General features: G+C 39.1%; 1 protein-coding gene across 4 annotated transcripts in view; it reads right to left on the reverse strand.

The window, feature by feature from the left end:
• Positions 1-25,542, reverse strand: part of FBN1 (fibrillin 1) — a 236,413-nt gene that overhangs the window by 46,024 nt on the left and 164,847 nt on the right. For 3 of the 4 annotated variants that reach the window (XM_073211771.1, XM_073211772.1, XM_017680284.3), the window contains 15 exons: positions 24,947-25,072; positions 24,707-24,832; positions 23,391-23,513; positions 22,157-22,282; positions 20,053-20,178; positions 12,014-12,136; positions 11,740-11,862; positions 10,221-10,346; positions 8,017-8,139; positions 6,205-6,327; positions 5,739-5,903; positions 3,565-3,633; positions 3,346-3,471; positions 2,024-2,146; positions 1,279-1,437 (listed from right to left, as the gene is read on the reverse strand). In XM_073211771.1, the coding sequence (XP_073067872.1) occupies positions 1,279-1,437; positions 2,024-2,146; positions 3,346-3,471; positions 3,565-3,633; positions 5,739-5,903; positions 6,205-6,327; positions 8,017-8,139; positions 10,221-10,346; positions 11,740-11,862; positions 12,014-12,136; positions 20,053-20,178; positions 22,157-22,282; positions 23,391-23,513; positions 24,707-24,832; positions 24,947-25,072 (1,887 nt within the window). The other variant, XM_073211773.1, reaches the window with a different exon arrangement.

The following is a 25,542-nucleotide window of genomic DNA, read 5'->3' on the forward strand; positions in this document are numbered from 1 at the left end:
AAGACCAAAAAGAAAATACTAAGACTTCTATCAATCTTTGTAAAATCTAATAAAGAAATAATTGTGTATATTTTATAATAGAACAGTTTATGCAAGTAATAAGTGTATTTTCAACATATCTGAAAAATACATATAGACATACACACATATACTTTTATAGGTAAACAAAAATATAGGTATAGGTATAGGTTACCAAGTATAGGTAACCCCCAAGGTTTTCACTATCAGGTATGTATGGTCAAAAGGTTTGAGGACCATTGGTAAAGAACAGGGAATTATTTTCTTAATGGGCTAAAGAGTTAAGTATTTTACTCTTTCACACAAAGGTTTGCAGGTTGCACAATCTCTCTTAAAACTATTCAATTATCCAATGAAAGCAGATTTAATATATTACAGATCACTGTGGGGAATGGAGTAGGTACTATACAGTAATCAATACTTGCATGATAGTTCACTCTATCTAAATCATAATAGTAGTAAATGATGTCATTGATATAAGCACAGTACACCAAAGTCTTCATATCATTTACTCTAAGGATGCAAGTTAGACTATTTTTTTAAACGAATAACATTAAATAGATTTTTCTCTGAGAGAATACAGGAAGAAATTCCTTTCAGGTCTCAGTATCAAGAAGAGTCATGCTTTCCATCAGTGTTGGGTTTGCTGTGTGGTCACTGAGACTCCAAGACTTGATCATCTCTCCCTTTTCATGTTACAGCTGCTGGAAATTTCAGAGCCAAAGTTATTGCTCTTCTTTGGCAAGTGTGGAGAAATTCCCAGCTTGGGTCTTGTGTATTAGCTTTGCTTCTCATTCCAAGTTTTTTACCTTTGTTTGCCATTTGCCTTCAGCCTTCTTATTTTACATTCAAATCTTTGTGGGCTGCCTTAAATTCCTTTCAGAACAAGACTCATTATAAATAAGTAAAAATAATAGGAATATGATTCACTTGTTTGCCATGCTGCTTTGCCTCATGTTTCCAGTCCTTTAGTTACATAGCAAACTACGTAACAATGATAACAACGTTTATATTTTTGTGATATGCTGAGTCTAAAAGTCTGATGAATGAACTAGTCTACAAATTAGAAAGCATATTCTAACTCAGTTTTCAGCTGGAAGGACCAGAATCAACTCTGATTTTAAATATTGGCATTTGTGAGCAATTTTTTTTTCTTATTAAGATAAACAATGTAAATTTTTATTCCCCTTGCCAAGACTCTTTCCCCAACAGTTCATGGGAAAATTATCAACCTGTATTTTTGGCAAAACTCAACCTCACCTGTACTTGGGATGGGACACTGTTCACAGGGCTTATTCCAGGCCCGACCAATGTTATAGGAACAGCAGCACATCTTCTTGGTCATATTGAACAGCAGCTCTCCATCACAGGTCTGGTTGTCAGCGTGATAGTTTCTATAGCACAGACTTCTCCTCATGTCTGGGGAAGGAGGAAGACAGGGATTGGTGATGCTGTGGTTCTCAAGGAGTTAACTTTCCTTTACATTGTATTGTGACTTGACTTTGATAAGGGCAGGAACATCCTGGACTTCCCCAACTAGAAAAAGAATCTTGAGAAATGTATTCCCTGGTGTTCTGTGCCACAGGACTAAGTCATTATGTAGCTGTAACATTAATAAGCTTTACGTGACTCTCCACCCAGTCTCCTCACAACAATTCTCCTCTACTATTTGGCAGTAATTTTCTCATTTCCGACTCACAATATTTTAATACTGTAGGTCGGTGTTGTAAATATAATTGTGTGAAGATACACCCAAAGGCAAACAAAAGAAGTATTATTAAACTGTTGTTTGGGATTTTCCAACATCACATTTTAAAGAAAATTCCCAACCACCACAGAAGGTGGTGAAAAGGCCAGGCTTATGGTTTATAAGGCCAAAGGCTCTCACAAAGACAGTGAAAGGCAGGCAGTAACCTAAGGCTAAGGGCTAAGTGCTGGACTTATCAGCTTTTTCTCTTTGCATATGAGGACCAAACATGAATGATTAAGAAAAGTTTGGACTTACCCATGCAGTTATTTCCCCCATTCACTTGCATGTAGTCTGGAGGGCATATACACGTGTAGTTGCCAACAGTGTTGTAACATGTCCCTGGACCACAGATTCCAGGAGTTTCACATTCATTCACATCTATAATACAAGGAGAGAGTGGTCTGTGAACATGAAAACATCACTCTTTGGAATGGCCTGATGCTCAGTGTCTGTATAATTGTTGACACGGGAGGAGAAAGTCTACAGGGCACTTTGAAATATGGATAAGAAAAAGATGTTTACTCATCTGTGTACTTTATGCTAATGTGTGCATATTCGGGAAAGACTTTAGCAAAGGAAGTTTTGTCTTCCGATATAACTTCCTAATAAATGAGTCCATAACATCCTCAAGGCAGGCAGAAATGGAAATGTAGGGAAAATATAATTCTCAAATATCCATCAGAAAGACAACTATGTACTTCATAAGTTCAGAAGTCTGTGGAGGATATGATACATTCCTTAGGCCACCAGCACCTAGCTTCATTAATCTGCATTGGTAAGGCAATACGGAAGAAAGTATTTCACACTTCTGTCCCCATTTTCAAACACAGGGGTTGATTCTAATCTTTATTATCTCCATGGGTCTTAGAGCTGTGTCACATACACTGTGATGCTCAACTAATATTCAGTGAGATTGTCATGGTTGATTTCGCCTAGTATGACTTCTGCAGAGTCAAAAGAATAATTCTACTGGATATAAGAAGGTCTCCTTCCTAATTAGTTGTGTGACTCCTGCAGGAGGATGAAAGCCATCTCTCCTATGCTGGCCTATGGTCCAGGGGCTCTGAGAGCTGGAAGTGGTCACTACTCTCCATCTTCTCTGTGACACACGATGAACAGGAGTCATCACATGTATCACACAACCAAAAGGGCTGCCTTTTTCACAGAAGCTCATTTCATTACACCAAGATTATAAATGGTGAAGGACAAGAAGAAGAGGTGTCCAGAACTGCCCAGAACAAAGGAATGATGTACTGAAATGAGACCTGGACTACTCCACTAAAGATGGGTTTTCCAAAGAGCATGGAAAGGCCTGGTAGGCATAAATGGGATTAAGGCCCAAGATAACAAAACTTCACTCTTCTCAAGAAAAGAGGGAGACTTAGGGCCTATTGGAAATGATATCATGTCTGTAACATTAGTGTAACTGCCACATGTGCAGCATATTTACCCGGCTATGGTCACATTTAGACCATTGTGCTATATTGCTAAATTGTTTTCCTGCTAACTGTGTGCTGGTTTTTTGAGGTCAGTTCTCAACATCTGAAAGAATTTATCATCCTGTAAGAGCCATTTACCATCACACACTCGGGTATCTTCATTCAGGTAGTAACCCGTTGGGCAGCGGCACTGGAAGCTACCAAAGGTGTTGATACATCTCCCGCCTTGGCACAGCCCTGGAAGCTCCTGGCATTCATCAATATCTATCGGAATGAAAACAGCATTTCTTCAGCACTGTTTATAAATTTAAGGGAGTTCGAAATGTGCTCACTTGAAGACAAAGGAGACAGAAGTACCTTCCAGGATAACAGTGATTGGGTTGGGTCGAAAACCTTCTCCTCCAGGACAAAGAATTTTATATTCAGCTATTGAAACAAAAGAAATCAAACTGAGCTGTTTGGAATCTAAAATTTCTGAAAAAAGTATCCTCAAAAGAAATACTGACATATCTAACTGAAAATACTCGGTTTCAGGAATCTTGCACAGTTATCCCGCCTATCAGAACACATTAACGTCTTTGTGTATTCTTGTCATTTTCAAGTGGCTTTTACATGTGCCCGAATGTCCTCAGAGTCTGAGGACAGTCCACCTACCCCTGGTCTTATGTTCCTGTGAAGCATTTCATTCCCTGCCTCTATCATTATTTCTTTTTAAAGATTTCCTTTCCCTTTTTACTTTTTTAACAAACACCTCCATTCTTTATGTTTTGTCCAGCCTTTCCTCCTGGGATTACAGCTTCCCTTACTAATGGGAATCAGCTTGTCCCTGAAACAAACCCTTTCCAAAAAGAACCTCAGGAAGAACCGTTCCTTCTTAGTTCCCATCTCACTTTTCTCTTTCATGACCAGAGATCTTTCTTGACCCCGTGTTTCTGTGGACAATGCTGATTCCCCTGGTTTCTAAAACCAACTTTTTACAGTGTCGTTTGATTCCCCCCATTAATTCTGTCATCCAAGTATTGCACTCAAAAACACGTAATCAGTGCCATGCACCAGCGATGTGACACACACAGGAGCATGTAAGAGTGACCCTGATCTGCGGTATAACCCCTGAGAGTACTGGTAAGAATCAGTTCTTTCATTATCCTCACAGTCTTCCCCAATCTGGTAGGTCCTCTCCTGGCTTTCTGAGATGCTATGCATATTTGCATAAATTTGCATATTTCAGTTCTAGCTGTGATCCAGTTGGGGGCAGGGTGGACCTCTACTGCCATGCTAGTAACTATTAATGAATAGAGCTGACTGCTCCACTTCTTTCAACATCAGTGAAATTAACTATCCTCTTTCACTTTTGCTTTCCTCCTCTGTCTGCAATCATCTGCTCTTTTTAAGTCTCCTCTTTCAGGTCACACCCTTCCTTGAAGGCCCAATGTACAAATGCACAAAGTCATCACACCTCTGCCAATCAGAACAGACTTCCCTTTCTGAAGAGAAGAAAGAAGGAGGGGCCTGCTAAGCATCCACCCCTGGGCTGAGCGCTGGACAGGAGTGCTTTCATTTAATCCCAGGAGGCATTTTATGAATGAGGAAAATCAAGCTTGTCCGAAGTTACACGGGGGTGGGGGGTGGGGGTGGGGGGGGGGGTGGGGGGGGGGTGGGGGGGCAAAGTGACAGATCCCTAACTGAAACCAGGTGTGCTCTTTTTCCCAATCATGGCAATTCTTTCTGCTCTTATTGAGGCCTACAGTGAATTTATGTTTGGGTCATTTTCTGCTAGACTTCCACTCCTGGAGGGCAGGACCTAGTCTAATCCATTTCTGCACACCCAAAGTGCACATTCTTGATACTCAACAGATAGTTTTAGAAAAGTGAATAAATGACCCTTTAACAAGGAAAGAATCCACACCTACCCCAATATACCCTATAAGCAGCAGCCACTGACCTATGCCCAAGAAACTGTATCTGACCCTAAGTCATAATACAGGACCCACTTAGAATAATGGGAAGCCTTTTATTTTATTTTTTTAGAAGACTTCTTTATGTCCTTAAAATCACATTGCAAAGCTTTCTCTCAAGTCATACCATAAGACAGAATAACCTTCCATTTCATATTTGCTTAACTAATTGCTTTTCTTCCACCCCAGGGCCCTTGAGTCTGTCTTAGAGCTTCTGAAAGTAGCCAAAAAATGACAAAAGGAGGTATCAATCAATGTGCCCCTGGAAAGTAAGCAATATGCTGTAAATAACCTAGCCTGAAAAACTTTCTTTAAAATAATGTTGTCTGCTTTTCACCGAGAGAGAAGTGAGATGTTACCTGCTGCATCTGACCTTTTATGGCAAGCCAAAAAGGTCACTTTCTGACTCCCAGTTTGGGAGTGGGGTCCCTCAACAGGACTGAGAGGATTGATTTCCCTTCCCTGGATGAAGAGTAGACTAGTAGCAGCTCCCTCCCTCTCTGGCGGTTACTCTGGATCTAGAAAGGAGAACTGGCCTGAGCTGGAATAATAGTAAACAGGAGGATGTCCACTTACATGTGTTCACAAGAGGGCAGAGCTCACAAGGAGTACCCCAGGCTTTACCCAGAGAACAACAGCAGGAAGCCTTGGAAACACCAACTCCAATTTCATTGCTGCAGGCTGTATCTCCGTTGTCTCCTCGGGGTCGAATATCCAAATAGCAATTTCCAGAACGGGTATCTATTTATCACATACAAACAAAAGGTGTCAGGCAGATTCTTTCTGTGTGAGGGCTGAAAATTCAAACCCATTTCAGAAACTGTTTAAAAATCACAATATACTTTTACCAAGAAACGAAAAAGTGCCCAAACACATATACTGAGAATTTACCTATAAAACGGGTACTCAAAAGTAGAAAGCAGATTTTGACCATGTCTAAGTTTTTATATTATTACTTTTTAAAAATTTGAGAATGGAATGTTCAAAACGGATTTAAAAATAACATACAGTATACTTATCTGTAGAGTTTTTAAGATCTTACCAACACAACCAACTCGAGTTGGATTCAGCTCAAAATCTGGTGGACAATCACAGGTATAGCTGCCCGGAGTGTTGACACAGTTCCCACTGATACAAGTGGTTGGATCCAGACATTCATTGACGTCTAAAACCAAAGAGGCAGAATCACAGCGGGGCCAACGTGGGGCAGACATCACCATAAAACAGTAGCACAACCGCAGCTAGGGCTCCCAACAAGAATTTTGAGAGTTATTAGTTATAATCACACCTAGAAATAGTCTTCCACTTCTGAAATAAAACCCCTCAGGAAGGAAATATGTCATAGTCTTTGGTCTTTTTCCCCTGGAACACATTTAGCCTTCAAATTTGTCATCAGGAGAAAATACAACTTTGGAACTAGGAAAAATATTCCAGTTAAGGTAACTGAAAACAAAACACTGCTGTGACCTCGGTCAACCAAAAATTCAGACACAGGTTTTAAGAAAATATATTTCATATGTGTGGCTTGTTATTTCATCAAAGTAGAGCAAGATGTCCCAAGGAACCCTCAGGAACAGGCGACTTCTGCTGCCTCTCCCACTGGCTGTGCTGGCTTTGGGGCAGCCGGGTGCAAGCACAGACTCAGGCACGAGGCTTGGTGTGTTCCTCCAAGCCTGCTAAGGGTCTTTGCCCCATCATTGATGCTAGGTTGAATATTTCCCTTTCTGTTTCTAGTCCGAAAATATGTACAGCATTCCAAATTTAGGACATGGGTTTTGACAAATTCCACTCTTATGCAATCCTTGTGAAATTCTCAAGAACAGACGGACTGATCCAGAAAGGAGAGACTGGGGAATGCGGATGTTACTTCAGTCTTCCACCCTGGATCTGGTAACCCTTCTGTAGGTTCCACTGCAGAAAATTCATTGCTCAAGTTGCAGGTGAACTTGGAGGGACAGGGCAGACTAACAACAATGAGGTTAGAATGATGCTGATGGTAATTTGGGGCACTGAGGAGAGGACATGGGCCATGGGGAGGCAACTTCCTGAGGTATGCTAGAGGAACTAAGACAGCGGCTTGGCATCATAATAGTTTTCAGAAAAACCAAGAGAAGAATGTGTGCATGAGGAACAGCCTAGTCCAGACTAATTTCAGGGAGGTGGTGGTCATAATCTGGAGAGCCACTGAGGCATTACTTGTTTAGGCAGCTGGAAAAAAATTGAAATCCCACACCTATACACTGGAACTTGTTTCCTCAGTGTCCTCGATGGAACAGTAGGCTAGGAAGGAGAACTGTACCAATCAGTGGCTTTCAGAGTGAAAGTGAACCAATTAACGGTCCGCTGAGTCCCTATAGCTTTTCTTCTTTTTCTTATGTTCCCAGAGTCTCCTGCTGTCCAAGATAATCTCCACCTAAAAATGGGTGGCTGAGTTCTAAGTACCATGTTCTCTGGTGACCACTGACAGGCAGGAGCAGGTGTTACAACAGAGAAGTACAAGGTGAAAGCCTATGATTCCGGGGCATGGCCTTCAAAAGGAAAGTCTCTGAAAATGTACCCAAGGAGAAAAGGACCAGCTGGGAGGTCTGACAGCTGGAGCATCCCTGGAACATTCCTCTGTGGCCACATCTTGATTGTAAGATTGCAAACTCAGCTCCTTCAACTGTCTTTGACTCTTTCCTCTGCATCCTCATATCTAACCAGTTATAGGAAATTAATTCTGTGATTCCTGATGCTTCATCCCCACCTTTCTTTTGAGAGTCTGTGAATATCTTGGTGTGGTCCCAGCAAGGCTCCATCAGCCAGGCCCCCCAGGACACCTGGGAGCAGAATTCAATGCGAGTGGATGCCTTACCTGTACAGTTCCCACCAGTTCTGTCCAGTTCGTATCCTATCTCACACTCACAGCGGAACAGGCCAGGAAGGTTGTGACAAGTTCCAAAAACACAGATATTTGTAAAGGAGCACTCATCGATATCTTGGGGAGGGATAAAAAGAGGAGAAATCAAATTTATTTTTTGCTAAAGAAACAGCCTAATGCCAATTTTGGCAACTATTGTTACTAAGAGAATGAAGACTATTGCACATCAATCTATGTACTTCTCCTACAGGCTTTTAGATTATTTGCCATGTATGGTTAACCCATGAACAACACAGATTTGAACTGCATGGATCCACTTAGAAGCAGACTTTTTTTCAATAAATATATTGGAAAACTTTTTGGAAATTTGTGACAGTCTGAAGAGACATTTTCTTTTCTCTAGCTTACCTTATAATAAGAATACAGTATGAAATGCACAGAACATATACAATATGTGTTAATCGACTGTTTATGTTATTGGTAAAGCTATGATATCTGGTCAACAGCAAGCTACTAGTTAAGTTTGGGGAGTCAAAAGTTATACTCAGATATTCAGGGTCCCTAACCTCTGCATTATTCAAGGGTCAACTGTATAAGTAAGTCTTTCAAGTGAGAAAAAAAACTTTTTGTTGGCCTTTATTACATGCCAAGCAGTGGACTAAGCATTTTACATGCATATATGTTCTCAGCAATTGTGTTTCACGCAGGTCCACATCACTTTCGTGGAGTTAAGAGCCCGAAAGGCCACCTCAGACTAACTTCTTTGGTTGTTCTTATCTATATGTTCAGTTTTTATTGTAGATTAAAATTTTAGGCCTCATAAAGGCTTCGTGTTAATCAGTGTTTTAATCCTCTGTGTCCCTGATACTATGGCGTGTGTTTGCTTTTGCTCGTGGAGATCTACACACTGCAGACACTTCTTTCAGGCTCCGTCCCTGCTGCCTGTGAACATTCTCCTCGTGTAACTGACATGCGGGCACACTTTCAGCCTTGAGACTGGCTTTAAATAGCTATGATGACTCTGCCAGCAATGATTTATATTAAGAACAAACAAACAAACAGAACCTTCCCGTATAGCATTAAGAGAAGCCAAACTTTTGCTGTGACTATTTATGTTACCCGAGGTGGCACAGTACCTGTTTTCCTTGGATGTTCAGAGTAATAAAAGTAAACAGGGCATTAGGCACATGATCAAGAGCACAGTCTGGTTTCTTGCCACAGAGGAATTTTATATCAAACTCTGCATATGTAATATAAACTGTTCAAAGAACACCAAATGGTTCCATAACAAGGAAAGTATCTGCATAGAACTATATGAGGGAATTAGTATACAGCTCATAGCTAAAGACTGATTTTCAGTTAATGTTCTATTAACAAGCGACAACTATCAGTGAAGGTATTAATCAGGGTCTTGTTTAAACTTCTACTGTCAATTGCTATCATTTGTTTATTTCTACTGAGATCTTGTTAGTTCATTGTAGTCACTAGTTCTTCTCAATGAGGGATAATGTGCCATTACTGGAAAAGCGAGGGTAAAGAGAAAAGTCTTGTTTCCTAGTGGGACCCATCCTTAGTCAACAGGCTCCAAGGGCTCTTCTTGTCTGACCAACACCTGTCAGAAAGACAGAACCTCGTGCCCTGAGCCAGCATCACATAAAATATTTCCTTAGGTGATCCCCTACTGAATGGGTGTGTGAAAGACTATCTCATGTTCATATATACTAGATATTTAGATACCATGTGAGATATATGCAGGATATTATTCTACATATGGACAAGACTGCCTGCTCTGCTCTTATTTTAAAGCCTTTATTTCTAGAAACCAAACAATAGCAGAGATGAAAAGCCATGTTTCCTTATTTAAAGAGAATCCCTCAATAGGACGTTATCAAGGGACCCACACTTTGACCTCTTTCCGCCAGCGACGGGGATCAGTAGGGTGCACTGAGCCAGCCACACCTGGTTATGCTCTCTGTGACCAAAGGGTGTGCCCTTGCAGACATCTGGCCAAGGCTGGATGTGCAGCTCATGGCCAGGAAGCTCAGATTTTCTCTGCACAGAGAAATGGTCTGGCTGGAGACCTAATCCTTCAAACTGAATTGTCCAGGTTAGACAGAAAGCCCAAACATACCTCAGTTAAAAAAAAAAAAAATCAGGACTATTTCAGTAACCTAACCTGTTCCGGCCCTGTCGGTTACCTTTACAGGCTTTCCCATCAGCAGTGGGCGCAAAGCCCATGTCACAGTCACAGCGGTATCCTCCTGGGGCATTTAAACACTGCCCATTGCCACACAGGTTCAGATTCTCAGAGCACTCATCAAGATCTACAGAAAGAAATGCAGGTTACTCTTCTTAAGTTATGAGTTTCTGATTTCTCAGGTCTGACATTTTTTCTAACTGCCAACTTCCTGAATGGAGCAGTGTTTCATCATAATTTCTACATGACACACTTAAACTCATTTGTTTTGCTCTTTTGAACGTTAATATTGAATAATCATCCTGACGTGAGGGTCAGATTCAGAATCCCAAATGCCGAATTACCCCTAGTGATGTAAAATGAGTAAGAAGTCAGATGAACTGCTCCACCTAAGGCTTTTCAAGGCAGGGTCATCCACACAAGGACACATCCGTGGCAGGAAATAGAATATCATGGTTTGTGCCTATTTCTCAAGCTTCAGGGTCAGCTCAAATGAACAGCAGAAGGCCTAGAACAGCAACTACAGAATAAACCCAGAGTCTGTTTAATTGCTACTGAGTTTTGTTAATAATCACAGGCATTAAATCAAACAGATGAGCCGTACATACCTAATACATGAAACTCAACATCTTCTATAAAGTAATGGGAGGTTTATGAAGAAAGAATTTCACTGGGTTACACAAAACAATTTCAGCTATAAAACTTTCAGTGAGTTAAAATAAATTTAGGTAAATTACTTAACTGGGTCTTGGACTTTTGGTAAATTAATGTTTCAAGTCATGTGAGCAGCTATGCTACCTGATAGTCAATGAGAAATGGACCTCATTATCTTCTTTAATAAGATATTTCTGACATAAGAAGTGCTGTCTGTGTACACATATTCATGTTAAGTATGTGTATCATTTATATTCTCACATGTCTAATCATACTTAAATGTAAGTAGCAATTCATGTTAATTCTATGATTATTAATTATAGCTGAGAAACAATGTCATTAACATATTGTGAAACCAGAAATGAATGAATTCCTTACAAAGCAATTATGAAATTCTTGCTTATCCCAATGTGAGATATGATAAAGATGGTGGCTAGAGGGAGAAAAATATATACTGTTAACCTAATCCAGAACATCTTGATCCCTTTTCCTTAAATTCCTATGGTGAGTTTACTCTGGGGTTCAGTATGGAAAACAACTCAATGAGAAATAGAAACAAAAAAATATAAAGGCTAAGGATTATAAAAGGAGGTACACTTTATTTTAAAGTATTATAGTGATACATATGTCAACTATACAACTACATACATGTGTATGTATATTTAGCTTCTGAGGTCTCCTTTATGAACCTAGTTCTAAATTTCCATTCCACAGGGATATAGTTTCGCATAACTAATCTTTTCTGTTAAAAGTTGTCTGTAACTGACCCAGACTTCAGAAAAGAACTGATGGTCTGAAAGATGGAGAACACCTTGCTCCCTCAGTTGCTGTTTACATTTACACAGTTGCTTCCAACACAAGCCTACCTGTGCAAGTGAAGCCATCGCCTGTGTATCCTTCCTTACAGAGGCAGCGGTAAGAGCCCATGGTGTTCTTACAGTCTGCATGTTGGCTGCACATGTGGGTTCCATTGGAGCATTCGTCCAGATCTTAAGGAAAACAGTCCCATCATTAGGAGCAGGAAATGTGGCATTAAAAGTCAATAATACACAAGTTAAGTTTTTCTTTACAGAATTAGTATTTTCATATTTATAGTCTATGCAATTTATGGTGAGCAATTTCTGTTATTTTCCAACCTACCAGTGCACTTAATGCCATCTCCAATCCACCCAGGGCTGCAGCTACATTTGAAGCTTCCTGCAGTGTTGGTACATACAGCATGCCTGTCACAGTTGTGTGCTCCAATTTCACATTCATTGATGTCTGGAAAAATAACCAGTGGTTTAAAAAAAAGTTTAGCACAGATGACTTTTTGGTATTTTAAGCAGCTTAGCAGTAGCAACTAGCATTTCAAAATCTGACTCACTTTCACACAGATCGGCTTAGCATTCACATATATATTCCACATATATGGAACAACTTTAAGTTTCAGTTTATAAAGACAGAACAATATGATGCTACTTCCTTTTATTAAATCTAATTATTTTCCATTATTTCATTGTAAGTGTCCTGTCACAGCAAAACAAAATGAACTTCTTTCCAGCTAAAAACCTTAAAAAGTGATTTGCCTAATGTTTAATAGTATTAACACTCATGTTTCTTGTCCCAATATTTTTATTAAGTCAACTATAAAGAAGTAATGCAATTGTTTTCATATCTCACACAGACAAGGGAATACAATGTTGTTGGCATATTACAAAAAATTTTTTTCACTCATATTCTCTATATAAATACATTTTATTCTTCAATGTAAAATACTGTATTACTTAATTATGCTTTATTTTTAGAAAAGTTTTACTTTAAGTGTTGCTAATTCAAGCATTTGCAGCAAAGTCTCCTTAAAGCAGTGTGCAAACCATCTTTTCTGTAGCTTCTTAGAGTTCTAGCACGTTGGAGAACCAAGCCTTCTCGTATATTTCATGTAAAACTCAAATCAATCCAATGGGGATTTTTTAGGAAAAGGAGTACCAGATTAAGGTCACATTACTGTTAAAAGAGAGACAAAAGGCCCAAGATGGAGTCACTTGTGCCAAGCCTGGAGAGCAAAGCAAGTTTTAAATACCTATCACAGTTACAGCCTCTCTCAGGAATGCAGCTTTTGACCCATCAATCTGGAATTACCCAGTCAGCCCAAAAGAGGTAATCCATCTCTTCCTTTCCCCATAGGAAGGTGACCTTGCTGAGACAATCTGCTCTCTCCTTGTTCCCCCTGCTTTTCTGACCATGAAAGCCTTTCATTCTGTACAGCTCCGTGGAGCTCCTTTCTATACCCCAGACGAGATGCTGCCCAATGCAAGAATTGTTGAATAAAGCTAATGAGATCTTTACATTTTACTCAAGTTGAATTTCATGTTTTAACATTCCTAAAAGACTCCAAATTCTTGAAAATTCTCCATTCTCCAAAATTTCATTTCCTAATTTAGCCAAGTAGCTTGTACAATATAAAAGTGTTGTAGAAAAGAATAGAAAGTATAAAGTGAAATATGTTTTCTTTCCTGTGATATTGTGATTTAAATAAGAAATATATATTTGGTCTTTATCCTTCTTTTTGGCAGAGTTCCTAAAACCCTTGGAATTTGCTAAGCATTGAGAGCAATCAAGGTGTCTTTTGTTATGTAAATGAGGTGGATTTTGTACCTGCAACTAACCTGGGGGATGATTGCCAGGATAATCAACCATTAGAGGGTTGGGACTTTCAGTCTTACCCCACTGACGTCTGAGGAGGAGAGAGGGGTTAGAAATGGAATCATTCACCAGTGGCCAATGATTTGATCAGTCATGCCTATGTAATGAAGCCTCCATAAAAATCCAGAATGATGGGGTTTTCAGAGAGTTTCCACGTGGGTGAACACAAAGATTCAGGGACAGACGCATGCTCAGGGAGGGCATGGAATATCCACACCACTTCTCCACACTTTGCTCCATGCAGGTCTTCCATTTGGCTTTTCTTGAGTTGTATCCTTTTATAAGAAGCTGGTAATCTAGTGACTAAACTGGTTTCCTGAGTTCTGTGAACCACTCTAGGAAATTAACTGAATACAAGGAAGGGGTAGTAGGAACCTCTGATATGGAGAATTTATAGCCAGTTGGTCCATCTGAAGTGGGGTCTGTTTTATGGGACTGAGCTCCATCTGTGAAACTGAGCTGAATCGTAAGATACTCAGTAGGTGATCAACTGGAATTCATACCAGAATGTTATTTCCCAAGATTAATCCATTATATAATGAAAGATAGGCACATAACCTTATAATCAACTTTTTCATTAACTAAGAACAAGAACTCACAGGTCTGGACACTACGACTGTATATGGAAACCAAAGTCTAACAAAAACAGGTTAGGAAGGATGATTCTGGCATATGAATTGTTGCAAGAGTTTCCTGTGATCACTTGAATAGTGGCATGAAAGAGAAACTGGGCAAGCAACTTATATTTACACTTTTGTTTACTGAGGAAACCCAATTAAATGATTTGAAAGTGTTTGGAAACATGCTGTTTGCCAAATGTTCCACCTGAAGCTCTGAGATGGTCCTGGGCTCCTTGGCTACTTCATGACTTCTAGAGCAAACACGAACAAAAATACCATAATGACATTTTCCCTACAAAAGTATTTTTTAGTATCACTAATAATTGTGAAATGAAAACATGCCTGGAAGAATGTTCTTACAATTACATACTGTATGGGTGAATTTTAATGCAACCTTGGCAGCCACACGAACCTGTTGAGTTATTAAGGTAGGTCAAGGGAAACACATACCAGGCAGCTTTAGACTTGTGACTGGGCACTTTAACCAACTGAGTAATTGAGCAAGGCACATTCCAAAGAAATGAGGAGGAAGGCCAGCCCAGGGGTAACCGTGGTGAGGAGACATGGGAATTGACAAAAGTAAGCCTGACCTAACAGCTCCCAAGCAGGGCCATTGACACTGCTTTCTCCTCAGATGACCACTCCCCACAGAGTTTATGATGCAAACCACTTCTGCAGGGTCCTATCTTCAGACTCTGTTTCACTCCCTTTTTTGTCATGATTTCTTAGGTAAAAACAATGTGCTTCAATGGCTTAAGTACTGAAACCTCCAAATGTTATAAAATCAAGTCATTTTCTAAGTGGAAAGAACTTAGAATTATACTCTCCTAAATCCTTGGCTTCTCAGAGGAGGATGCACAGGTCCCCAAAGGCAGGACCCCAAGGTCAGTGAGGGGCAGAGTCATGGGGATCTCATTTTTTTCTGTCTGCCGCTTGGCACTCTTTCCCTTGGGACACAGCAGCCTAATCAAGCTGATTTCTTTAGCCACATCAGGACTTTATGCTAAGGCCTGCTTTATGGAATTTTAAAAATCTTAATGAGTTATTAGCAAACTTACAAAAATATTCACGATCTTTTTTATGTAGTACAGTTTTCAAAGATGATCACAGCCTGTCAATCTAGTAATTCTGTAATCTTTTTCTTTCCAAATCTAATCATCAAAAGCTCCCTTACTTTCATACAGATTTTTTATCTTCCGTATCTATCCTTGCAATTAAGAAAATTACCATTTCTTTTAAAAGGAGAGTCTTCTCATTTTTAAAAAATCATTAACAATGTGCTAATATAAATTTCAAATTCAAGAAAATAAGTGCAATTTTACTGCTGTGTTTTCAAAGTGAAGAGAAATTAGATTTGCAGGAGGCTGTGTACCATTAGCTTTAAGATACCAGAACAGAGTAACTCAGGAGCCAATATTTAATTCTCCATTTTGTGAATAGTTGTATAAGTCTTTATCTCAATGATTTGCACTCTTGGTATGTAACAAGTGAATTAGAATAAATTCATCTCTGAATAAAAGGTTTTTGCACATGTGTGTGGATGTGCATGAATGTGCCAAATATTATTCATTAAGTGTTCCCATGGCAGACTTAGGCCTAAGACTGCCCTTCATTATAAAAGCAAATGGAAGGGGAAACTGAGCCTAAGGAAAACAAGCAAACAAAAATACTACATTCAAACTCTCTGCTCTTCAATAATGTGAAGGAAACACAGTACACACACTTGCCAAGAACATCTTTCTGTACAAATGTTCTCTTTCCCCCACAAGTTTGCTCCAAACAGAAAATTCCTTTTTAAGATTAAGAATAAGCACAAGCCAAGAAAAGCAAAGAAATTCAAATTTAGGGCTGACACTGCAACCTCTTTAACCCCAGCACAGATCCTTCACAAATACTCAAAGGTCCTACTTGCACAGCTCTTTTGAAGGGCACGGGTGTGTTCTGAGCAGACCCCGGGCACAGGTTCTGGGTGTGTTCCACTGACATTCAAGTGAGGGCTTGTGCTCTGCGTTGCTCTGGCCCCTCTGACAGCCATACAGGGAGAGGCTGTATCACCCACACAAGCACCTGCCTTCCCGCCCCTGGGCCTCAGTCACGGGTACCCCAAGCTGGCAGAGCTGGCCCACTGTGGGATCGCCTTCACTAGGCACTAGGGAAGAGGATGTCAGAGTGAATGGAGAGACCAAATATGAAGGCTACTTGGATTTCTTAATTTGGATTCAGATTTGAGTTGAGACTATTTAACTGAACACCCACAGAGTTTTCACAGGCTGACAGCCAGTGGAGGACAATTAGCAGTGATAAGAAGCTGGGAGGGAATGGGTGCAAATTCTCACTGATGGCTGGCGGTTTTGAAGTATATGATTCTCTCTCATGGACTAAGACCCACCAGGCAACATTTTTCATGTGAAAAGCCGCAGAAAGTCTGAAAATGGAATTACCCAGAAATCCTGTTATTATAACTGAACATCATTCTAATTTTAATGGTATGCCTTATTCACTAACAGATTGAGTGAGCACATGATGGGAGGTAGGTTCTTTCAAATTAGCTTGGAAAAGCTGGGACCCAGCAAGGATGGCACCTAGCAGCAACCTAGTCTGTTCTTCTTCTGATCTGTTGTCCAATTACAATTATGTAAGATGAGCAGCAGAAGCTTTATATGTTGGACATAGAAAAGTTGTAGCCCAGCCCCCTTCAGCCAAGGACAAAAGAGCTGTGTTCTAGATTTCAGGCAAATGTACATCTTCCCTCCATTAAAGTGAACATTCCCCTCAGCAATACCCATGATTTGGACAAAGCTTAAGGAGAAAAAAGAAACCCTTAACATCTGTGTGGGCTGGGAATGTAAGCCAGTGGGTGGATTATGAACACTGCTAAAGTGATTGGGAGGAAAAAAACATGTTTATTTGTTAAAATGGAAACAATCAGCCATGACAAGGGAGCTGAAATATTTAGACAAAGCTGTAAAGGAACCCAGAGGACATGTTTTTTAGTCCTCATAAAACAAAGTTCCTCACTATGGAACAGCATACATATGTTTATAATTCCTTTATAGGGTGCTCATTTAAGTATATGTAAGTATGTTATACATATTAGGTATACACATATTATATATATATATGTGTGTGTGTGTGTGTATATATATTATATGTATAGAAATACATACAGATTTATTTGTCATCAAAGCATAGTCTATCATCAAAACATAGTTCCAGGTCTGTTCTTCACTGTTTTTTATTGTGTGGCTGGCTTATTCCATGCACCAAGACACATATCTCCATTTACATTAGTTGCCTGGGACATTATAAGCCCTTGTTTTTAACATGGCTATCATCATGGTTCTAAGTTGTGAGTGACACTAATTCTAAATTAAGAGCAAGCTAAAGGAGCCCTAGTTACATGGGATTAACAAACATTTTGGGTCAGATATTTTAACATTTGTTTTTAAGTGTATTAAACTTGCTGCCAATTCCTGTTTGTGTAAGTCATTTTTAATCAAATGTGATAGCCTTGGTTGTTAATAACAGTATTTACAGAGGACCTTTTTTTTTCTTTCTCTAATACACTCCCTCTTTCCATATTTCACTGCAGGGCTGTCTACCCAAAGAGAACACTTGCATGAATACAGAGCATCCTGGTGATTTCTTCAAGCTCATGAACCAGTGGAAGAACTAGGAATAAAATCCGGAGTTCTGTTCCTTTACTTGAGAATATCAGGTCATGCTACCATGATATCAAAGGGACTGTGAAACTGAAGTCTTCTTCCTATACTGAGTTTCATGAAATTGAAAAAAATCATTTTAGGTTACAGTTTAAAAGTTGGCCAATGGGAAAGGGTAGAATATTTCTTGGACTTTTAAATCTATGTTTCTGTTCATGTGATTAACTAAAAGACTGCTGGTCTTAATATAAAACTGGTGACATCTCGTTTTACATGGAGCACACAGCTCTTGTCACCACAGTTTGTGTCTATGCAAATTCAATTATGAAAAACAAGACTTTTAATATACAGAATAAGATTTTCCTTCTTTAAACTAATTTCAAGTATGTGGCAGTAAATAGCAGTATAGATGGTAGCTAGTCTAGAAGTCACATCTTTAATTAGAATGGCTTCTAAACACTGTGTCTATATGTCTCATTTTATAATGACAACAATAGCTACTGTTTATTGACCAGCTGTTATACACCAAGAACTGTGCCAAGGGCATTATATACATTATATCTCATCTACCTAAAATGATATTAACAGTGTATGAAAATTTGAGCTTTCTTCATTGTAAAAGGCCTAAAATAATTGGCCTCTGCACATGCCTCTGTTAGCTGGCATCTGGAGCATGAAATTCTACAGATCTTTTTCTTATAGGGAATGAAGACTGTGCCATTAGATTAATCTCTCTCTTCATAAGCATTTTGGTTCTCTGGGTTGAGTTTCAGTGAGTTCAACTGAGCCAAACAATGCTATTAGCCTCTATTAGGTAAAATGCAACATGGAACTGCCCTACCTTCCCCTTCATTACTTCCAGACAAACACCCCTTACCCCAAGTTCTGTATTTATACTGGAAGCAAACAATAAAGCTTAAATCATAAGACATTAAGCATCATTTGCACCCCAGAGGCCATATAAGGGGCTAGGATTTTAAACACTGTGCCATTTATCAGAATGGACTGCTACCTATACTTCATATCAGGTGTAACAGAACAAGCATGAAAGCATTCTAGCTTCATGCTTCTTTTTGTAATTTGGCTAGGATTTGTCACTTTTGAACCAATAGTAATATTGTAATATTCTTGGCATTAGCCTATATATCTCTGCATTTGAAACAGCATTTTCGGACAGTTTGAAATAATAAATGACCAATTTATCCAACATATTTAGGGGTTTTCTCAAAAAATGTTGATATAATTAAGACAAAGATCTGTACATTTATCATATTGCCAACCTGCAAATATTTTAATGTTCATTTTAAGTCACAGGGGCTTGCCAAACTGTGTGTCAGAATTGAAGTCTGTTATTTATAAAGAAATCATGCAGTTACCTAAGTCAAGCTCACCATGCTCTCCATTATGTTTTAAATTATGTTATATGCCATACAGTTAAATTAAATAACTACAGTAAGACTTTATTATATTATTCACATACTTACCATCATTGCCTCGATTTTAAAATACCAACTAAACACTTAAAAACAGTATCATTCATGCAGAGTGATTTCTTTAATTTGATGGTTAATAGAATAATCTCCTACAAATATTGTGAAAAGACTGTCTTATGTGATATTGCCATTAGATAAACAAAATTACAAATGGCTTAATTATTACTTGATAAAATTGGCTGAGTCCTAGGAATAGAGACTTATTTGGGCTAAAGCAACTTAATACACCAAAGGACACTAATTTAAGGTGCTGGAAGACTGCTGAGAATTGATAAAATATATTAATTGTAGGAAGTCTTTCTTCAAAAAGTAATTTTAGTTATAAAACATTAAACCAAGTGTTGGCAATGGAGGCTATTGGGAAAAGCTTGCTTTAATGAAGGGTTATGAATGTTTGGTAATTAGCAATTAGCATGTTAATTACTTTGATATAAAAATGTAATTCTAACCTCATAAAAATGTGATATTTAGAGTGATAGTTACAGTGGTAATTTATCCAATATGCCTGTTTTCACAGGTAAAGGAGAAAAACCTGTTTAGATCCAATCCAATTCTAAAGAATAACAAATCTCAAAGAAGTGCAAGCTAGTGAAAAAATGTTATACAAAACACTTAATAATGATATTTAAATGTTAGTTTAAAAATTTGTATTACTCTATAATTATAGTAGCTGTCTCTTAACCACTTACCATTTTATTATCCAAATTGAGAAAACATACCTGTACAGCCAGTTTTTCCTTTTTTGCTTGAATATCCCATATCACAGTGGCAGATAAATGAGCCTTTAGTGTTTTCACAGGTTCCACTTAGGCAGATATTTGGATTCAGGTCACATTCATTGACATCTGTAAAATATTGATATTATGAATACATATAACCATTGGTGTGATACCACTGAAAACATTTTCTCTGAGATAAAACAAATAATCACAAATAAATTTAAAAGATGAAGTGTTTTCACTCAAAAAATAAAGTATCACACTTACGGAGCTCATGCCACATTTGCTTTCTATATTGTAGGCTACCATGCAGACTGGTTTTTTTATGTGAACCACAAGCAGGAGGTCAGTAGTCAAATCGACTAACTCTATATAGAGCCTGTTTATATAGCAGTCTTGAAAACTTTTTAAAACAACATATTTTGTTGCAAGGTGAAAATTTTAATACAGTCTACAATTGCCAAGATTTTAGTTTCCATTTTTTGAAAGAAAGGATAGATGAATTAGTAGCTTTAGTGTAGGTAATTACGAACTTCACTTCTTCCCAAATTAAAAATCATCTGTTTTTTTATGACATTCCCTTTAATTTCTAGGACTTCACAAATATTCAGTAAGGGTTTTCAGAAGATATAAATGTGATACAATTTAAGTATTTTCAATCCGGGCTCTTGCTTCTGACCAAGATGGAGTAATAGGGACTGACTTTACCTTCCCACCTGAAACAACAAAAGGGTGAGAGATAGGAATCAAAAGGTGGTGATCCCTGAGAGAAAGGAAACAAACTAGGTGAGTTGTCAGAATGCCCCAGATTACTGTGTAGGGAGAGTTTTGAGGTCATGGCACAGGGAAGGGGATGACAGATGGAACCACACAGTGTCTCAGCATTGGGGGATGAAGCTGGAAGTCCTGGAGGACCAAGGCCGGAGTTCACCGGGCAGAGTGAAGGACAGAAGAAAGCTGCAGAGACAGAGAGCTCCAGAGATCTGCAGAGGGTCCCAGTCAAGTACTCAGATGAGTAGTGATCGGGGCATTCATGGAAAGAAGCTGGTGGAAATACCACTTAAAAGAATTAGAGGGAACAGTCACCAGAGTTCACAGGCTTGGAATTGTGCCTGTTCCTACCAGTCAGACGGGAAAATCAAATAATTCACAGGAATTGGGTAGAGTATCTAGAAGGGCTTTGCCTCAGTAATGGAGCAAAATTAGCCCTAGACTAATTGCTGCATAAAAACTTAAAAGCAAGACTTTGAAAGGATCAGTCTGTTTCCAAATACCTGAACTGGGTTCCAGAATAAAGCTCAAAAATATTTCTAGGAATACAAAAATATCTAGCATTTGTTAAGTCAAAATTTATAATGTCTGGCACTCAATCAAAAATTACCAGGCATTCAATGAAGCAGGAAAATATGACCCATAATGAAGAGGAATGCTAATTTATTGAAATGACCCAGTACTGACACAGATGATAGAATCAGTAAACAAGAATATTTAAACAGTTATTACAACTATATTCCATATGTTCAGAAAGCTAGAGGAATGATTGGACATATTAAACAGAGACACAGAAGATAGGAAAAAGGACCCAAATCAAATTTTTAGAGATGAAAACTACAATGCCTGAGATTAAAAATACAGTAAATAGGATTAAAGGCAAATTAGATATTACAGAAGAAAAACTTAATAAACTTGAAGACATACCAATAGAAACTCCAAAACAAATACAAATAATTCTAGAGTTTATTGCATTTTTATGAGAAATAAATTTTGCTTGCCTTTAGACAAACATTTTAAAAGCCTGAAGTGTAGTCATAGTAGAGGAGGGTTCAGTGCACAGAAATAATGCATAGACATAAAATAAAGGTTCATTTGGAATTGACCAATGGTTATCTCAGTCCACATAACATATCTCACGAGAGCATTGTATCACTGTCACAAGAAAGTTGTCCTTTGGAATTCTGTTTTTGGAATATTAGTACTATGCCCTTAAGTACCCTTACTTTTCCCTTAGGATCTGTCTATTAATTATCCAAATTAATCTTTATGTAATTTAAAAGTGCTGGTAAATAGCAGACAAAATGGGAAATTGTGGGGGTTTTTTGCTTACCTACACAAGTCTTCATGTCCTCAGATGCCATGAATCCATCATAACACAAGCACCTGTACTCTCCAGGTATGTTTGTACACTGACCACCATCACAGATATTGGGGTTATCCTCACACTCATCAATGTCTGCAGAGAAAAAAAAATAGCAACAACATGCTGTTGATGTTGGTTGTACTATTCAGTGATGAAAAAGCTAACTGACTCAAGTCAGTCAAACAGCATACTCACATAAGACACTCAGCTTTCAAATCCGAATGAAGCTTTACATAAACTACCCAGTCAGGTTATTCCAGGTAAAAAGAAGAGAACTATTTTCAGGATTCACAACATACTGTTCAGGGTCGAGGCCCATACCCTCATGAAGTCCATCATTTAATTAGCAATTTTTTCTCTGATATGAATTTGTCATTCAGAAATTACTATGAATCTTATTTTTCTCATTGTCAAATTTACATGCCTCAGATCTATCGTATTTTGTTTTACTAATATCTTAAGGCAAAAATTGCTTGAAATAAGTATATCTTCTTAATGCAATTTTAGTAAAAATATTTATTTCCAACATTTAATTTTTATAGCCAAATTTATACATAGGGCTTTTAAGGGAGATTTTTCTAGTTCAGACAAAATAATTTTAGTTCCTAAACCCAAGTTCCCCTTTAACCTGAGCCATAATTAAAACCTGTTATTACCTACCTCATTTCTCACTCCTAGTTGGCTACAAGGCTCTTCTAGCCCAGGGTGATAGAACAGGAAGTATAAATTAGACCAGCAGTTCTCAAATTTTAGTACACATGACAATCACTTGGAGGGCTTGTGAAAGCAGATTCCTGCAATCTACACCCATAAATTTCTGATAGAGTAGGTCTAGAGTGGGGCCCAAGATTTTGCATCCCTAATACACTTTCAGGGCTGCTGCTGCTGGTCCAGGGAACACACCCTGATTAGCACTGAGGTAAGCCAAAGGATCAGATTCTTCAAAATTCTGATCATTGAAGAAACTGTATTTTATACTCCATTTATTGAGCATATGCCAGGTACTGTGCTAAATGCTATTCCACACAAGCAATCTGAGACCATTTTACAGACAAGGAAGCTGATGCTAAGGATCTTTATCAAGGATACACAGCTAAAATATGCAACAAAACAAAGATTTGAACTCAGTATTTGGGCCCTGAACCACTCCACATAGTGTTCTCTTACTGAGAGATTTCATAGGAAGTTAAAACCTACTTACCAGTGCATGACCTCTGGTCAGGCATTAGTGCAAAACCTGGTTGACAGCTGCATTCATAGCTGCCTTCAGAGTTTGTACAGAAGGTCTCACAACCACCGTTCATTATGCTGCATTCATCAATGTCTAAGAAAAATAAAAATAATATCACTTTTCTCTGTTTTTATGATCATGGAGTGTGATTAAAGTTTCTACACGTGGGTCAAATAAAGCAAAAAACAAACAGCAACAAAAAACGAGCCTCCTAGGGCAACTGGCAGTCATTGCATTATTTGATTCCTTCAGTAAATATTAAGTATATACCTACTATGTGCTAGAGAGCTGAATCTAATAGTGAATGAGAGACACACTATCTCTGCTTTCATAATGCTCACATTGCAACCAGGGAGTTGGATGAACAATTAATTACACAATACTTGGTGTGCCACAGGCGATGTGGGGGAAATGCTAGGCATAAGGGGAATATATCCCAGTTATGACAATGGGCACAGGGGCGAAATTCTCTGCTTCACAGATTCAGTTAACAGACTTGATATTCAGTTTGATTGGCTGAGATTCCAATCCTGTTCAGGAATCTGAGTTGGAGTTCTGAGCTGTCCTGGGCCATGTTTCAGAAGAATTTAGGCTGATTCATGGCTCTGGGTAGAAACCATCTAAGACTTGGCAGTTCCACATGATGTACACCCCAAACCAGCCCCAAACTGGCAGTTTCTACAAAGTTTCACTTTGACTTTGGACACAGTAAAGCCACAGGGCCTGCTGTGCCGCTCTTCCCAGCACGACTAACCTACAGAGGGCGAGCCACAGAGCAAAATGCTAGTGCCACAAAATCCCATCTTTGGGGAGTGCCAGACCTGGCCTCTATTTCAGTGTAACATATGAAGATATCATGGTCTTCTTTCCAATACTTATTCTTTGAAATCTTTTTGCTCATTCAAACCAGCTAAGGGCAGAGATTGCACGTAAGGCTTTTTTATCTTTTTCCCCTATACTCATCATGCTTTGTTTATTTCAGGTGGTGAGTAATCACTTGCTGGTTTGTCTGGGTAAGCATGGGCATAAACAAAGCATGTGCTACTCTTCAAAGCAGCATGGGTCAAATTATACTTGTTGGAGCTAAAACATTCTATATCCTTCAGTTAACTGGTTCTTTAAACAGACAAGGGAGGTGAGATCCAAAGACTGACCCACTTCGAAAAGGATTTTACTTACAGGGACACAAGAAAGATGAAGTAAAAGTAGTGATGGAAAGAGAACTCAAGAAAACATTGCTTGAGTGTTTCAGAAAGAGGCTATATAAAATAAGAGTGAGAACTCACCAACACAGAACAGCCTGTCGGGAGTTGAATGATAGCCAGGATTGCAGGCACACTGGTACTTCCCGACGAGGTTCACACAGCGACCATTGGGGCACAGGTTTGCACTCAGCTCACACTCATTGATGTCTGTTTAGAAAATGAGAACAGCAAACATCCAGCCATAAGCTTCTGCCTGTAGCAGAGAAGTGCATCAAATGACTAACCACAGTAAGCGAGCGGTCTTAGAGTCTTCCTGCTTACCTATACACGCTGAGATGTTGGGGGACAGCTGATGACCAGGAGGACATTCACAGCGGTAACTTCCCTCGGTATTCAGGCAAACGCCTCCTCGGCATAGGAGGGGATCTCTCTGACACTCATCAATATCTGCAAAATGGAAATGACCCGTGCTGAAGATGGTGGTGGTGTCCTGCCCAGATCCCCATGGTCAGGCCAGGGCATGCATTGCCCAGTTGCTGAGAGTCCCAGCTGCTCATGGCTCTTAGGCTCCCTTCTCAGAGAACTGCTGTCCACTTCACTCACAAGTGGCTGGGAGGTGAGAGCATGGGAATATAAGATCTTGACCTCCTTGCCTCAAGGTGGGACACCTCTCAGGTGGCCTTCACACTCCTGAGCCCCTGGGGGAGCAGGTGAAGGCTGAAGTGCAGCGGGACTCTGCTTCTCTTCTCACCCTACCCTGAGCTGCTTCCCTCACTTCCTTACCGGCACTCCCTCAAGAGTCCCCATCTCAGGTTTGTTTCTAGGGAACCTCATCTAATATAACCAGTTTAATCAATCTCTTTTTCTAGAAATTTTGGACAGAAACCCTATAATGTGAGTCCTAATATAGCTTATGT

This window comes from Manis javanica, chromosome 8 (genome assembly GCF_040802235.1).
Source record: "Manis javanica isolate MJ-LG chromosome 8, MJ_LKY, whole genome shotgun sequence".
NCBI classification, from domain to species: domain Eukaryota; kingdom Metazoa; phylum Chordata; class Mammalia; order Pholidota; family Manidae; genus Manis; species Manis javanica.